This window comes from Leuresthes tenuis, unplaced genomic scaffold, assembly GCF_036924035.1.
Source record: "Leuresthes tenuis unplaced genomic scaffold, fLeuTen1.0.hap1 SCAF_21, whole genome shotgun sequence".
Lineage (NCBI taxonomy): Eukaryota > Metazoa > Chordata > Actinopteri > Atheriniformes > Atherinopsidae > Leuresthes > Leuresthes tenuis.
In genome coordinates, this window is record NW_027325375.1 from 26,826,587 (window position 1) to 26,839,049 (window position 12,463).

A 12,463-nucleotide genomic window follows, 5' to 3' on the forward strand; every position below is an offset into this window, starting at 1 on the left:
TCTGGTTCCTACAAAATTGTAGTTTGACATTTGGAACATGACTCAGCTGTGAGCGACTGCTGCGAGGGCCTTTTTCATGTGCGACAGTAAAATGGCACTTTCATGATTTTTCTGTTGATTGTAATAATCATAGCAGTCAGTAACAAGGTTTTGCTTGTTGTACTATATATTGTTTTCTCCTAAATAGCTCAGTCATTCGACAAACAAATAAACTTAATTACTCGACAACAAGTTGAACTGCCAACATTCAACCGGCATTATTTCATCTAACTGAGAATAGTCCTAGTTTTTTCTAATGAAATAATTCAAACAAACCGCGCATGAGAATAACTAAGGCAGAAATGGACAGTCCATGTGGAATGAATCCCTGAATTTCATCAGTGTCATGGTTCATCCATGTTGAAGGGGAATCTGAGTGTTTGTGCATTATCCTTCGTGTAGATGTGAGATCTGAGAGGCAAAAGTTTCCCTCCTTGAAAAAATTTTTCGCTGATTCCTACCATTTACATGTTGATTGCGTTGCAATTGTGAGAAGAAAGCTGCCACAGAAACTGAGCATTTTTGGTCATAATAATCAGAGAGACCCTTTGAAAAGCTGAGGCCTAATCAGAGAGAAGTGTCGAGGCAGCAAGCAGGTTCCCAGCAGGCTGCTGTACTGCTTATAAATACTTCCTTTTACTGTACCTTTTCTTGGATCTCCTGCTTCTCCTTTGAGGCTTCCTCCAGCTGGGCCTGCAGGTCACTGATCTGGCTCAAGTCTCTGGCAGACTAGCACACATACAGACACACAAAATCAACTATCAATTATCTGTGCAAAAAAAAAAAAAAATCACTTTCAATGTTAATGGCTCATAAACTAAGTTCTTTGTCATGGTAACTGGCCACAGTTTTTAACCTTTATACTGCAGATCTCTGCACTGACATTTACAAGGCATTCAAACAACTGGCCGTGGTGCTTCACAATTTAAGTTACCTGTGCAACTGCAGCTTTGTGCTTTTTCATCAGCTCGTTCATGTCTTCTTGATCCTCCTCCATGCGAGACTGCAGCTCATTTTTCTCTCTCTGCAAACGGCTGACCTGCTCGTCTAACTAAGTGACAAACAGAGAGGGAAACACACACTGTAGTATAGAATGACAGGATTTATTCATGAGCTATTGAATATGATAAATGGTCATTAGCAGGCTAGGCCGTGGCAGTCCTGAAGTCTCATCTAATGGCAATGAAACACAATCTGGACAGGGTTCTGGTTGGAGGATGACACCAATTGGAGATAATCAATTGGCTCATTTAGGCATGGAAAAGTGCAGTGAGAGCAGTGCTCTGGTGATGTCCTATTTAGAGTTCATTCTACGTTGTTCAGAGAGGGGGGGCTCTTTCAATATGTGTTCTCTAGTCTCAGACATTTACAAGACCCTCCCTTTCCATAAATGCAGCAATTAAAAAGCAAAACACAGGCACACAGCACTCCGTGTCATCCCAAGAGACAAACATCCTCAGTCTATGAGTCTAAAATGTAGGCAGCTCTCTCTCGAGACAGCTATTAATGAGCAGACTGAGAAAAAAAACAAGAAAAAATTCAACAAAGCCCATTTATCCATTAGAGCAAAATGTCGAAATCAGACATATGCCAAAGGGCATTTATCATTCTAATATCCCAGCATAGTTTGATGCATGCATAACAATGAGAGCCTTGCTACAGTTTGAAGAAAGTGAAAATTTGATAGGCAGAGGTCCACAAGTAATTAAACATTGTCTCTGGTTTTACTTGCTCATTAAAAGTATTGAAACATTTATGCAAACAGCTTCTATCTTATCAAAACTGGTAAATGAAAAAAGGGGAAGTATATCGCATTTAAAACTAACATGTAAAAATGTACACATTGTTGATTATGTTACAGATAAACAGAAGCACAAAATATATCATGTTGGGAACATAAGCAGAAGTGATTGGCATTCATGCCTACTCAAGTGAATAATTGGAACCGTGTTTGTTGAGGTTCCTTCTACATCATACATCATTCCACCCTCAGAAGAAACTGCAAACAGACGTGAAAACTCACCGATATCTTGGTTTTGACCACATCCTCCATTTGGATATGCAAGTCCTCTATCTCAATCTCCATGCCCTTTCGAGCTTTCACTGCTGCCGCACAAGTGAACTCTGATTCCTCCAGCTGTGAGACAAAAGAGGAAGGAAACGTGAAACACGGAAGTGAAGTGAGGGAACGAAGTAAGAAGTGGGCAAAGATCAATAATCAATGAAAAGTCAATCAACAATTTTTGTACTCAAAACTTTCTGTCAAACATTAATAAGCTCCTGTATCTTCATCTACTGAGGGAGAAGCTAAATGTTCCTCTGGATGACTCACTTGATTTTTGAGCTGGGTGATCTCCCTTTTGCTGGGGGCGTTACTCTTTAGGTGGTCCAGCATAATCTGTGCATCAGCCAGAAGGACTTTGGTTCTCTTCAAGTCTTTCTTCAACCTCTTCTCCGTCTCCACATCCCTCTGGCTCACCTGAATAACAAAGCACTTCTTTGTAGTCATTACTGTACACATGACCCTCCATCCTCCCTCAAAACTCATAGCATCTCTCAAGACTCAAAGGCATTTATTTCCAATCAAAAGAAGTGGCCCTCACTAAAATCACATACACTTAGCTACAGTGACAGAGACCAAAGGCGAAGTAAAGGACTTACCTGATCCTGTGCAATCAGCAGTTTGGATTCCAGCTCCCTTCTCTCCCGCAAGACTTTCTGCTTGTCGTCATACTCCTCCTCCAGCTGTACCTCCATCTGTTTCAGCTGCAGAAAAGAATGTCAAGAGACAAAGATGGATCATCAGAGATAAACAAAGACATACATAACACACCATTGACCATCTTGTTAGACATGACTGGTCGCACACATCACAGACAAATGGATCTCCCTGACCAGAGAAGCTTCACATAAAATACTTTATAAGAGCAATTTCTATTTTTATTTACATTAAATGCTGAACAAATGTAAGCGCTATTTGTATTCTATTCATGCATGTGTTGCATGTGTTGTTTGACAAAGAGGAACAGTCCATCTCAGCATGTATAATCCTTCAAATAAAAAAATCTATTTTTTAAAGATATCGTACTTTTGTATAAAACAAACAACATGAACTTGAAAAAAACAGTACAATTAAAACAAACTTCAACACATTTGTGAAAATAAGTGTGTGTTTCTCAGTGCTGCCTTGAACACGCCTGATTGGTTATTTCAGGAGAGAGAGGCTTTGAGCAGAAATACATCTTTATTAATTCAAAATGGAAGAGTGAAAATGAGCAACGCCTACCTTCTTACTGCAGGACCGCCTGATTTCTTCCACCTCCTCATCCTTATTCTCAATCTCCTTAGAGTGGGTCTGCCGCTGCCTCTCCATCTCCATCTCAAGCCGTAGCTTAGCCTGAGTACAAGATGAGGACACACACAACAACACTTGGCATAAATTCACATTTGAATGAATTTGTAAGTAAATCTTGTTTTTTGTGGAGTTTAAGAACTTAGACAAATTCATTTCAGAAGTTAAAACTCTGCATAGAACAACATAAGCAGCTTTAGCAGTACAAATAACTACCCTTTCTGTACCACCCTGTACCTGTTCCAGCATCTGGATGCTTCCAGCCTGTTCGTCAAGCTCCTCCTCTTGATCTTTAACCTTTGCCTCGAGGTCGCGAAGCTGCTTCTTCACCTTGGACAGTGAGGCCTCATCCTTGGACTCCTGGGAGGACAGATCCTGCAGCTCTGCCTCAAGCTGCTGCACCTTCACATTTGTAGCATATAATTCTGTGTCCTTGTCCTGCAGACAGAAGACGAGAAGTGCAAGTGCACATCTGGACCCAGCCAGAAACAGTATGTCAAACAGAGAGCGGAAGGAGTAGAGGCTTACCTGCAGCTGCTGGCGGAGGTTAAATATCTCACCGGTCATTGAGTCTTTCTCTCGAGCCAGTTTCTCCCGCTGGCTTCTTTCTCTCTGTACCTCATCCTGAGCCTGGTTCTGCTCCAGGTCAAATCTGGAACATACAGATGGTTACAAACTCAACCTCAACTTGGAAAAATAGTGATTATAACAATAACATACAGACATATCATCCAAAGCACTTATCAAAATGATTTTAAACTATTAGCTAACATATTCTGCCTTTGTGAGGCCACTTACAGAAAAGGGATTTAGAGAAACACACTCACAGAATCAGCTCTCTATATTCACTTTTGTTTACTCCACAGAACATGCTGTCCTCAGCACTACTTCTTTTTTAGCCTTCACTTTTATCCCCTTCTATTTGCTATCAATTTAGCATTGGCTTGTGATAATCTGCTAGTTTTTTTTCTCCAAATGTCTAGGGCAGAGACACTTATCGTTAGTGAACTTAACAGCTAAGTGTTTCATGCTGACAGCTCGTCTTAATTCCCTGTTTTTCTCTCTGAAGTGCAGCTGAAAATAATTTCACCCACAGAGCATCTTCAATTAGCCACAGGGGAGAGATCATATTCTGCCACAGCGATAGCTTCTCGAGTGCTTAAAGTCTGAGTCATTTTCTCCGCTAATGCAATTCCACAGATTACAGAACATCTCGGTAACTATTCAAATTACAGAAAACTTGAGCATTATGGGCCTGGGTAATCCCAGGAGAACAAAGATGTAAAGTTCTCAGTGTTTTAGAATTAATAGATGGAAGTGCAGACGGGGATGAGAGCACAAGTTGAAACTGACTTCCTCTGTTTCTTCTCCAGATCATGGTTGCGGCTCTGCAGGCCCTCCAGATGAAGCTTGGTGTCCTGTAGCTCGGCAGTCATCTTCTGGCACTTCTTCTTCAGCAGCTGAACAGAGCGCTGCACATCCTCATTATCTGTCTGCAAATCAGCCAGCTGCAGCACGCAGACATACCTTTATTATTCTTTTCTGACAGCTCAATGCATATGATTATTGTTACATGTATGCAGTTTAAAGGTTTCGAGTCATTAGAATAAACAGTTTTCTGAGTTAAATTCACTGTGTTTTTTTCTTACTTTTCTCTCAAGTTGCCTTTTGCTCTGCTGCTCTGCCTCTAGCTGGTCATCAAACTCCTGCTGGAGTTTCTTTTTGGTAAAGTCCACTTCCCGAATGGCTCGATTGTATTTTATTCGCCACTCGCTTCCTGAAGAAAAGACAAACGACAAAATGTCTTTGTGACATTTGGTTGTCTGCCACTTTTAATGCAGGCCTAGCAGGGTACACAGAAGTGGAGGCTCAAAAGCTCAGAAATGATGGATGCTGTGGATTATGGAGTGCACTGCACTGGCTGAGATGGTTATCACATTCAAGGACCAGCATAATATAATCTTTCATGAAATAAAGCTTCTTTCATCAGAACCTGTCCTTATAAGGTCAAAAAATTCAACAAAAAACTACAAAGCAGCCTTTACGTTTCAACTTTAATCTTGAATAAACCTTAGGTAAAAATTCTGGACACGCCACAATAGCAGTTAGAGAAGGACACGTATAAGTGGCGCTTTCCACAGTTCTTAGCCGACCCTAATTCTGGAGCTGTCACAGGCTATCAGAACTAAAACAGCGACCAGGCAGACATTCAGGTTCAGGTTCATTTCCAAGCCTTATCATTTTAGAGCCTGTCCATTTCTCCTTCACATACCAACACTGGCTCCTCCATCAGTGCTGCTCATTAGCATATATATAGCATAATGACAACTTGCAGGGCCACCAGCTCTGATCCCAACGATTACTTTCTCATTCATCTAAGAATTCTGATATGCTCTGTAATGGCTTGTCTACTGAGGTGGGTTGAAGGGGGTGGAATTGGAGGGGGAGCGGGAGCCTCATGGACAATATGCTCTCAGCAGGCGCTCTATTTCCAGCAGGGGGAAACCAATCAGCAGCAGGCATTAGTTGTGTGCCTGGGAGCGAACATCTTAATCCCCTAGCGGTAAATCCTAAACTTGGAAAATATACTTAACAGCATTATGCAAGATGTGACCAAGTCTCACTGCCATGTCTCCTGCTGAAACAGTTGAACAAAGCCACTCATTCCTGCAGCTACAATTAGTGTAAGGGAGATTTTCAAACTGCGCACATAATGCTGCTATGAGCAGTTCGGAAAATTATGCTTCTGACCTGAGCCGACATGCCCATTAGGGAGGCTTAGTCAAGCTGCTGCTAGTGTCAAAAGGCACAATTAATTAGGGAATTTAAAACAAATGTTTAAAAGCACTGACTGTGTTACCAAAGAGTGCCCTCAATGCCAGTGAAATCCTCAGAATTATCTTCTACTGTATTTTGGCTTTGTGTCCATGAACAGCTTCTTGCTCGACTAACCAGAATCATCATCGTCGTCAAACTCTCCATTGAGCTCTGATGTTTTCATGAGCCGTGCTTCCATCACCTCCATTTCCTGGGCATCTAACTGTTTCTTCATGGCATCAAACTTAACCTGGAAGGTACAAACAAGACCAATAAACAGAAGATCGCTTAAGTCACAGCAAACTGATATTTTTCAAATTCTGTGGAGTGGGTTTTTGATGTTCTTGTGTATAAGTGCCTGTAGATCTTTCATGTCCCTCTCCAGGCGGAGTCTCTCTGAAGTCTCAGTCTCCAGCAACTGGGTAGCTGACTCGCAGGAGCTCCTCTCATCAGCAAGCTCTGCCAGCAGGTCTGCGATCTGAACACATACAAACAGTCACAGTCAGGGAGTGAGGCAAAGCTACAAATCACTCGCCATAGTTCTTGTGCAAGTAAGTGATCAAATCTTTAACTCAAATGAAAGAGAGTAGCTCCACCACCGATCTCCAAGAATGCAATGACACAGACAAAGGGACCCACCCTGCTCTCCAATCGATCCGTGTTCAGCCTCAGCTCATTTCGCTCTTTCTCCACTCTTTCGAACTTCAATTTCTGTTGCTGTATCTCCTCCTGGAGTAATATATTTTACATGTCATGTTACAGGTGAAAATGTGAAATATTAAGTATTGTAAGAAATGCTGAACATTGATGATAAGAAGCACCAAACTTCAGCGACTGGCAATTCATTTTGAAAGTGATAAAGATAAAGAGGTCTGCTCACGTCTTTGCTTTGCATCTGTTCCTCTGTGAGCTGGACCTTAATGAGGGGCTGGACTGTAGTGAAGAGCTTCCACCATGGCCAGTGCTTCACACCACGATTCTTTGTGATGTTTTTCTGGATGCACCGGATCGCTAGATCCTGAATCTAAACGCACAAAGATGGGCAAGTCACCACAGAGAAAAGCTTACTTCCTTGTTGGAGTCTGTAGCAGTCTAAGTTCTTTATTTTCACCACACAATGTTAAACAAATTAAATGGAAATAAAGGTTTGAGAGTAATACACAGGTATCACATGGTAGCAGGGTTTCAGAAAAAAAACACCTAAAAATCTCAAATACTGAAATCTGTCATCCTCACCACGACTGAATTAAATTTAAAAAACAATGCATAGTTCATTCTCGAGCTTTGTTGTCTGTTTATGGGCAACAGATATCCCAGGACCTGCCAACCTCCTCTTGAGAGTTTCAACAGCGCGTGTTCCAAGGCTGGAAGCTAATTTTTGATTAATTAAATCAAACATGTTGGCAGCTAATTCCAAGTATTACACGATTTCCATGCTGCTTATGCATGAGGCTCTCTAGCAGCTGAAGATTATGGGCAAACCCAATTAGAGCAACACAATTCTCAGCATCAGGTACATTTTGCCCTGAAGGTACTCTCTATAACCAATTAGGATTTGTCACACAGTGAAAGCCATAACGTGCAACAAAATGCAGCAATTCTCTGACAGCAGATTTAAACAGGTCTCACTTGTCATATTTAGTCTAAAAAGAATAGGAAACAAATAAAAGATTATGCTACATGAGCGCCGTGGATAAATATTATGGTATTCGCGTCATATCATGACGATGTGACAACTGTACAACAGTGTGATGTGAATTAAAACTGTGAACCAAGATGAAGAAACAAAAAAACACATTTCCACTCTCTGTCGGAGTATTCGACACATGTGTTTTTAGCCCATGTGTATACACTCCAGCGGGTATACATGAAAGACATACGAGTGCTCCAGTATACGACTGCAGCACCCTCTGATGTCACTTTGATCCTCCTTCTGAAGCAGAGACTTTATGCTTAGTTTCTGTGAAATTCTTCATCAGAAAATAATGCCTTGTAAAGGACAGTGGTTACAGTATGGACTCAACATAAACACAGTGGTTTGCCTTGCCTGGATAATTTCAGTTACTAGGCATTTTCTTTGTAACAGCGAGATCTATAATATTCACTCTCAGCATTAGCAATGGATTAAGACAGTATAGAAAGAAATGTATCTAATCCCAATGAAGAGCACAACCACACATATCCAATGGGATACGTCTTTTTTGCCATTTCTGATGATTTTCTTGTGCCAACAGATACATGTTGTTCTGTTTCAATACAAAAAAAAAGGAAAAAAGACACATTCAGAGGGTACCTGAAGGACAAAACTCCAAATACAGCAAGTGCCCACTGAGACAAAATAACAGACTTTAAAAATGTCAGACTGTCCCCTTGAGGAGACAGCTGGAAGGGAAAAATAAAAAACAAGAAAAACTGTGATTTTGTCATTTAATGTCACATGGGCTTGGCACAGCTTCACAAGGTTAACATGCCAGGGAATATAAATCAAAGGAAATTGTGACTTCCTGTCACATCTATATACATCAAACAGCAAGTGTCTGAGAAGCTTTACTGGTACTCTTTGTTAACGGTTCCAGAGGCAACTAAGCATCTATTGTACCAGACTGCAAAGTTCGAACGGTGCAAGAGACAATGGAGCTGTATCAGTTTTCACGGAGTAATATCAGGGTAACAGCAAAGGCGCAAATGGATGTTATTATACAGTGATTATTCAAAGATTCAACAGCAACATACTTAATAAATATTCACAATGCAGAGAAGGAGAGATGGAAATCAGTCAATAAGCCACCACAGCCATTTATCTGCTCCCCAACTCTGGTGGTGACTAACTGATTCAACAATATAAACAGAAGGAGAATCAATGGGAAAAAGCGCCCTTCAAAAAATTATTGCAAGGTGAGATTGAATTTATCATATATGCATCAGCTGAACAGGAATAAATTTAGCATACTGTAGCTGTTGGAGAAATATATAACAAAAGTGTTTGCAGAAGGAGGCAAACCAGTTTCAATCTCGACTTTTCTACAGCCCACATCTCATTCCCATAAACTGCAGACACAAAACATTTAGCTAATAATGTTAGCAGCTTTATGTACAGTATATGGAAAATCTGGGCTTTACTGGTGCTGCAAAGAAACGGCACATTAAGCTGCATGTGTCCTTAAGTGCAAGACGTAATTTAGCCCAAAAGTAATGTATAGTGATCATAATATGAGGCAATTAACTGGAATACCTGATTTCTCCTCCATTTGGTGTTTCAGCAGAACCTGAGCTGAGGCATACCAACAACATGTTTGAAAATGCAGATACAGGCAGCCAGGATCTCATATGTAACAAAACTATGAAACCAATCCTGTGAACCTGAGGGGCGGGACTAATTAGAGTTGGCAAACAGGAAGAACATTACAGTTAAATTATTTGTAACACAGCAGCTACTGAATATCACACTAACCTATCAAATGTCATGACAATAAGACAAAAGACAGTTTAAATGCCAAAATTGCTGGAGGCACACAGACAGTGTACGTGACAGTGGAGCTCACACATTAATATGGCTTTAACAGGAGCTGATGTTGTGCATTTCAGCTGTCATTCCTTCAAAATTCATTAAACACATCTAGTTTTGGCGTTACTATTAATAACTATTGATTACTGCAACCACTGTGGCATCATCGGTCAGCACCAAACAGTAGATCACAATCTGTACTTATTGACAACTCAGACAGCTGAGCCGTCACCCACAAAGTGACATTTTTACAGCTAAATTTTTGATTACACAGCAGATATCCTCAGGTTGGGAAACGTGTGTTTACTGGGTCAAAAATATTTTCCTTGCCAAGTACACGGACTTCTCATTCCTGCTTGTATTCAAAGAAAGCATTTGCAGTGATGATCATGTCATTACTGCATGTGTTTCCCATAGCTGCATACTCAGACCCATCCAGGTAGAAAGAAACTAACAATATGGTGCTATTCTTGATCTGCTTCTATCTTATCTGCAGCTCTCAGAAAAGCATGATCAAATATTGTCTTCACATCCAAGACTTATTCCTTCTGTCTACCTCAAAAGGCTGCTGCGAATTGGGAAGCAGGTGTTTAAATACGCTGCTTTCTCAACTTGAGCAAAATGACATGAATCTTATAGAGCTGGTCTCACTGGATGAATTCTGTTTAATTCTGTTACAAATGTATGACTATTGTTGTGCCCGTTGCGGACCCTCTTTGAACCTGCTGACCGGGACATCTGAGGTTTTATGTTTCTTTAGATTTGACATTTACTACATTTTCATCTTTCAATCTCTATTTTTAGGACATGCATTCACTTATCTTGCATCATCAAATACGATGTAAAACAATTTGGTACAACAGGACAGCAGATTTGAGCTGGGGTTTAATTATATATTCAATTATAACAATCAACTATAAAACAACACAATGATGCATACTATGCTACATATCAATATGTTTCAATATATATTCTAGTGCACTACGATCAGCCAGTACATTAAAACCAGAACCCTGTGAAGATCTCCCTCATACTCCACAGACTTCTGAAGGTGTCCTGTGGCATCAGGCACCAAGGAAATAAATCCTTTAAGGCCCGCCACGTGTAAGGTGGGGCATCCACTAATCAGACTTGTTTTTCCACGGATGCTTGTTCTGATTGAAATTTTGAGGCCAAGTCAAGCAGTTTAATACTAGGAGTTGTTCCTCAAGAGGCATTAAGCTGCCGAAAAAAGCCACCGCCTTTGGAAGGGTGCAAGCTGTCTGTTACAAAGTCCATGTGGGTGGAATGTATCAAATGTGTTATTCTTTTCTTTTTTATTTGTTTTATTGCTGATTTTAGTTATCGTTTAGTTATCTGATTTCGAGACAGTTTTTCATATTATTTCCATATATCCTGTACGGCACATTGGTCAACTGAGATCATTTTAAATGTACTATGAAAAAAAACGGCCCGTCTCCCATATTCATCAACAGATTCTTCTCGATCGTAATTAATTGTCATAATCAGATTGTGATTATTGATGTTTTACTGTCATTTTTTTCCAAGAAGCATATTAAAAACATGTTGTGATCCAAGATTTTCCATTTTTCTTGCTTCTTGTATCTTGTATCTAATGTATCCCACCCACTGAAAGATCATCTTGAAATGTGATATTTATTGTTACTCTCTTGACCTCTCAGTGGTTTAAAGTAATGGCTGATAAGTATATGTAGAATATAAATGTCCCTTTTTTATTTTATACACAGTCAAGACTTTCAAAATGTATTAACAACCCAACAGGGAATGTTTCCAGTTTTAATTTCAGAAATCTGGTCCCTTTAAAGTAGCTTGGCTCTAAAACAGAGCCATTTAAGTGTTTTACCTTTGTTTCAGGTGCTAAGTCCTAACCTCAGATAACATGCTGCTGGAAGTAACTTGATAATTGCTATGCAGGCTCCACAGAAAGATCAATCCTTTAGTCTCATTCTCAGCAAGCTATTGAATATATATTTCTCAAAATGTGTTTAAAGTGTAGATTTTTAGGATATAGGGATTATTGGTGATATCATGTGACATCTATGTACCTAAGAAAGAGGACGCACAAATGTTTAATCAAATAAATACGATTCTGGGAGATATGGATGGGCACATAATATTAGATGGTGGCTTTAATTAGGTGATACACACCATTCTACACAGGACTAAAAAAAAGAGGTAACTGATAACCTAAGATAGGAAAGCAATTTGCATATAGGACATCATTAAATCTTTGTTTTTTTTGTTTTTTTGTAATCTCTTAACAAATATGTAAGCTAATATTGCCATTAAAGACCATGCAGCAGCGGAATTAAACAATTTAAGTGAAGCTCTGTAAGATCTCTTTGAATTATAGTAATATTGGCAGCCTAAAAGAAGCTTTTTAAAATATAAATGTATGGAAAAAGCCAATGTAACAAGAACAAGCAAGTTTCAGATCAATGATTTTATAACATAGACACTAAATAAGATAAGAATAGGTTAAAAAAATGTTTTCAATGTTGGTGGAGAAAAATTAGAATACTGTTTAGCCAAACAAACGTTCTGCAAAAGAGATAAATGAAGCACTTCAGCACGAGAGGTTGCACAGATAAACAGTGCTGTGCAGTATAACATGGCAGTAAGGACTGATTTTCTCTAACACCAATATACATGTGCTATGCCCTGATCAAAGAATAAGAACTATGAAATCCTTAATGGATAAAAAAAACTACAAAACAAAGCCTGGAATC

General features: G+C 39.7%; 1 protein-coding gene across 3 annotated transcripts in view; it reads right to left on the reverse strand.

Annotated features, from left to right (window-relative positions):
* LOC140279834 (unconventional myosin-XVIIIa-like) overlaps positions 1–12,463 on the reverse strand; it is a 59,815-nt gene that overhangs the window by 14,093 nt on the left and 33,259 nt on the right. For all 3 annotated transcript variants that reach the window (XM_072375034.1, XM_072375033.1, XM_072375032.1), the window contains 14 exons: positions 7,089–7,232; positions 6,848–6,937; positions 6,567–6,686; positions 6,344–6,458; positions 5,041–5,168; positions 4,745–4,899; positions 3,920–4,043; positions 3,629–3,829; positions 3,326–3,436; positions 2,701–2,805; positions 2,372–2,518; positions 2,063–2,176; positions 974–1,090; positions 685–768 (listed from right to left, as the gene is read on the reverse strand). In XM_072375034.1, the coding sequence (XP_072231135.1) occupies positions 685–768; positions 974–1,090; positions 2,063–2,176; positions 2,372–2,518; positions 2,701–2,805; positions 3,326–3,436; positions 3,629–3,829; positions 3,920–4,043; positions 4,745–4,899; positions 5,041–5,168; positions 6,344–6,458; positions 6,567–6,686; positions 6,848–6,937; positions 7,089–7,232 (1,755 nt within the window). The remainder of the gene's footprint in view (positions 1–684; positions 769–973; positions 1,091–2,062; positions 2,177–2,371; positions 2,519–2,700; positions 2,806–3,325; positions 3,437–3,628; positions 3,830–3,919; positions 4,044–4,744; positions 4,900–5,040; positions 5,169–6,343; positions 6,459–6,566; positions 6,687–6,847; positions 6,938–7,088; positions 7,233–12,463) is intronic.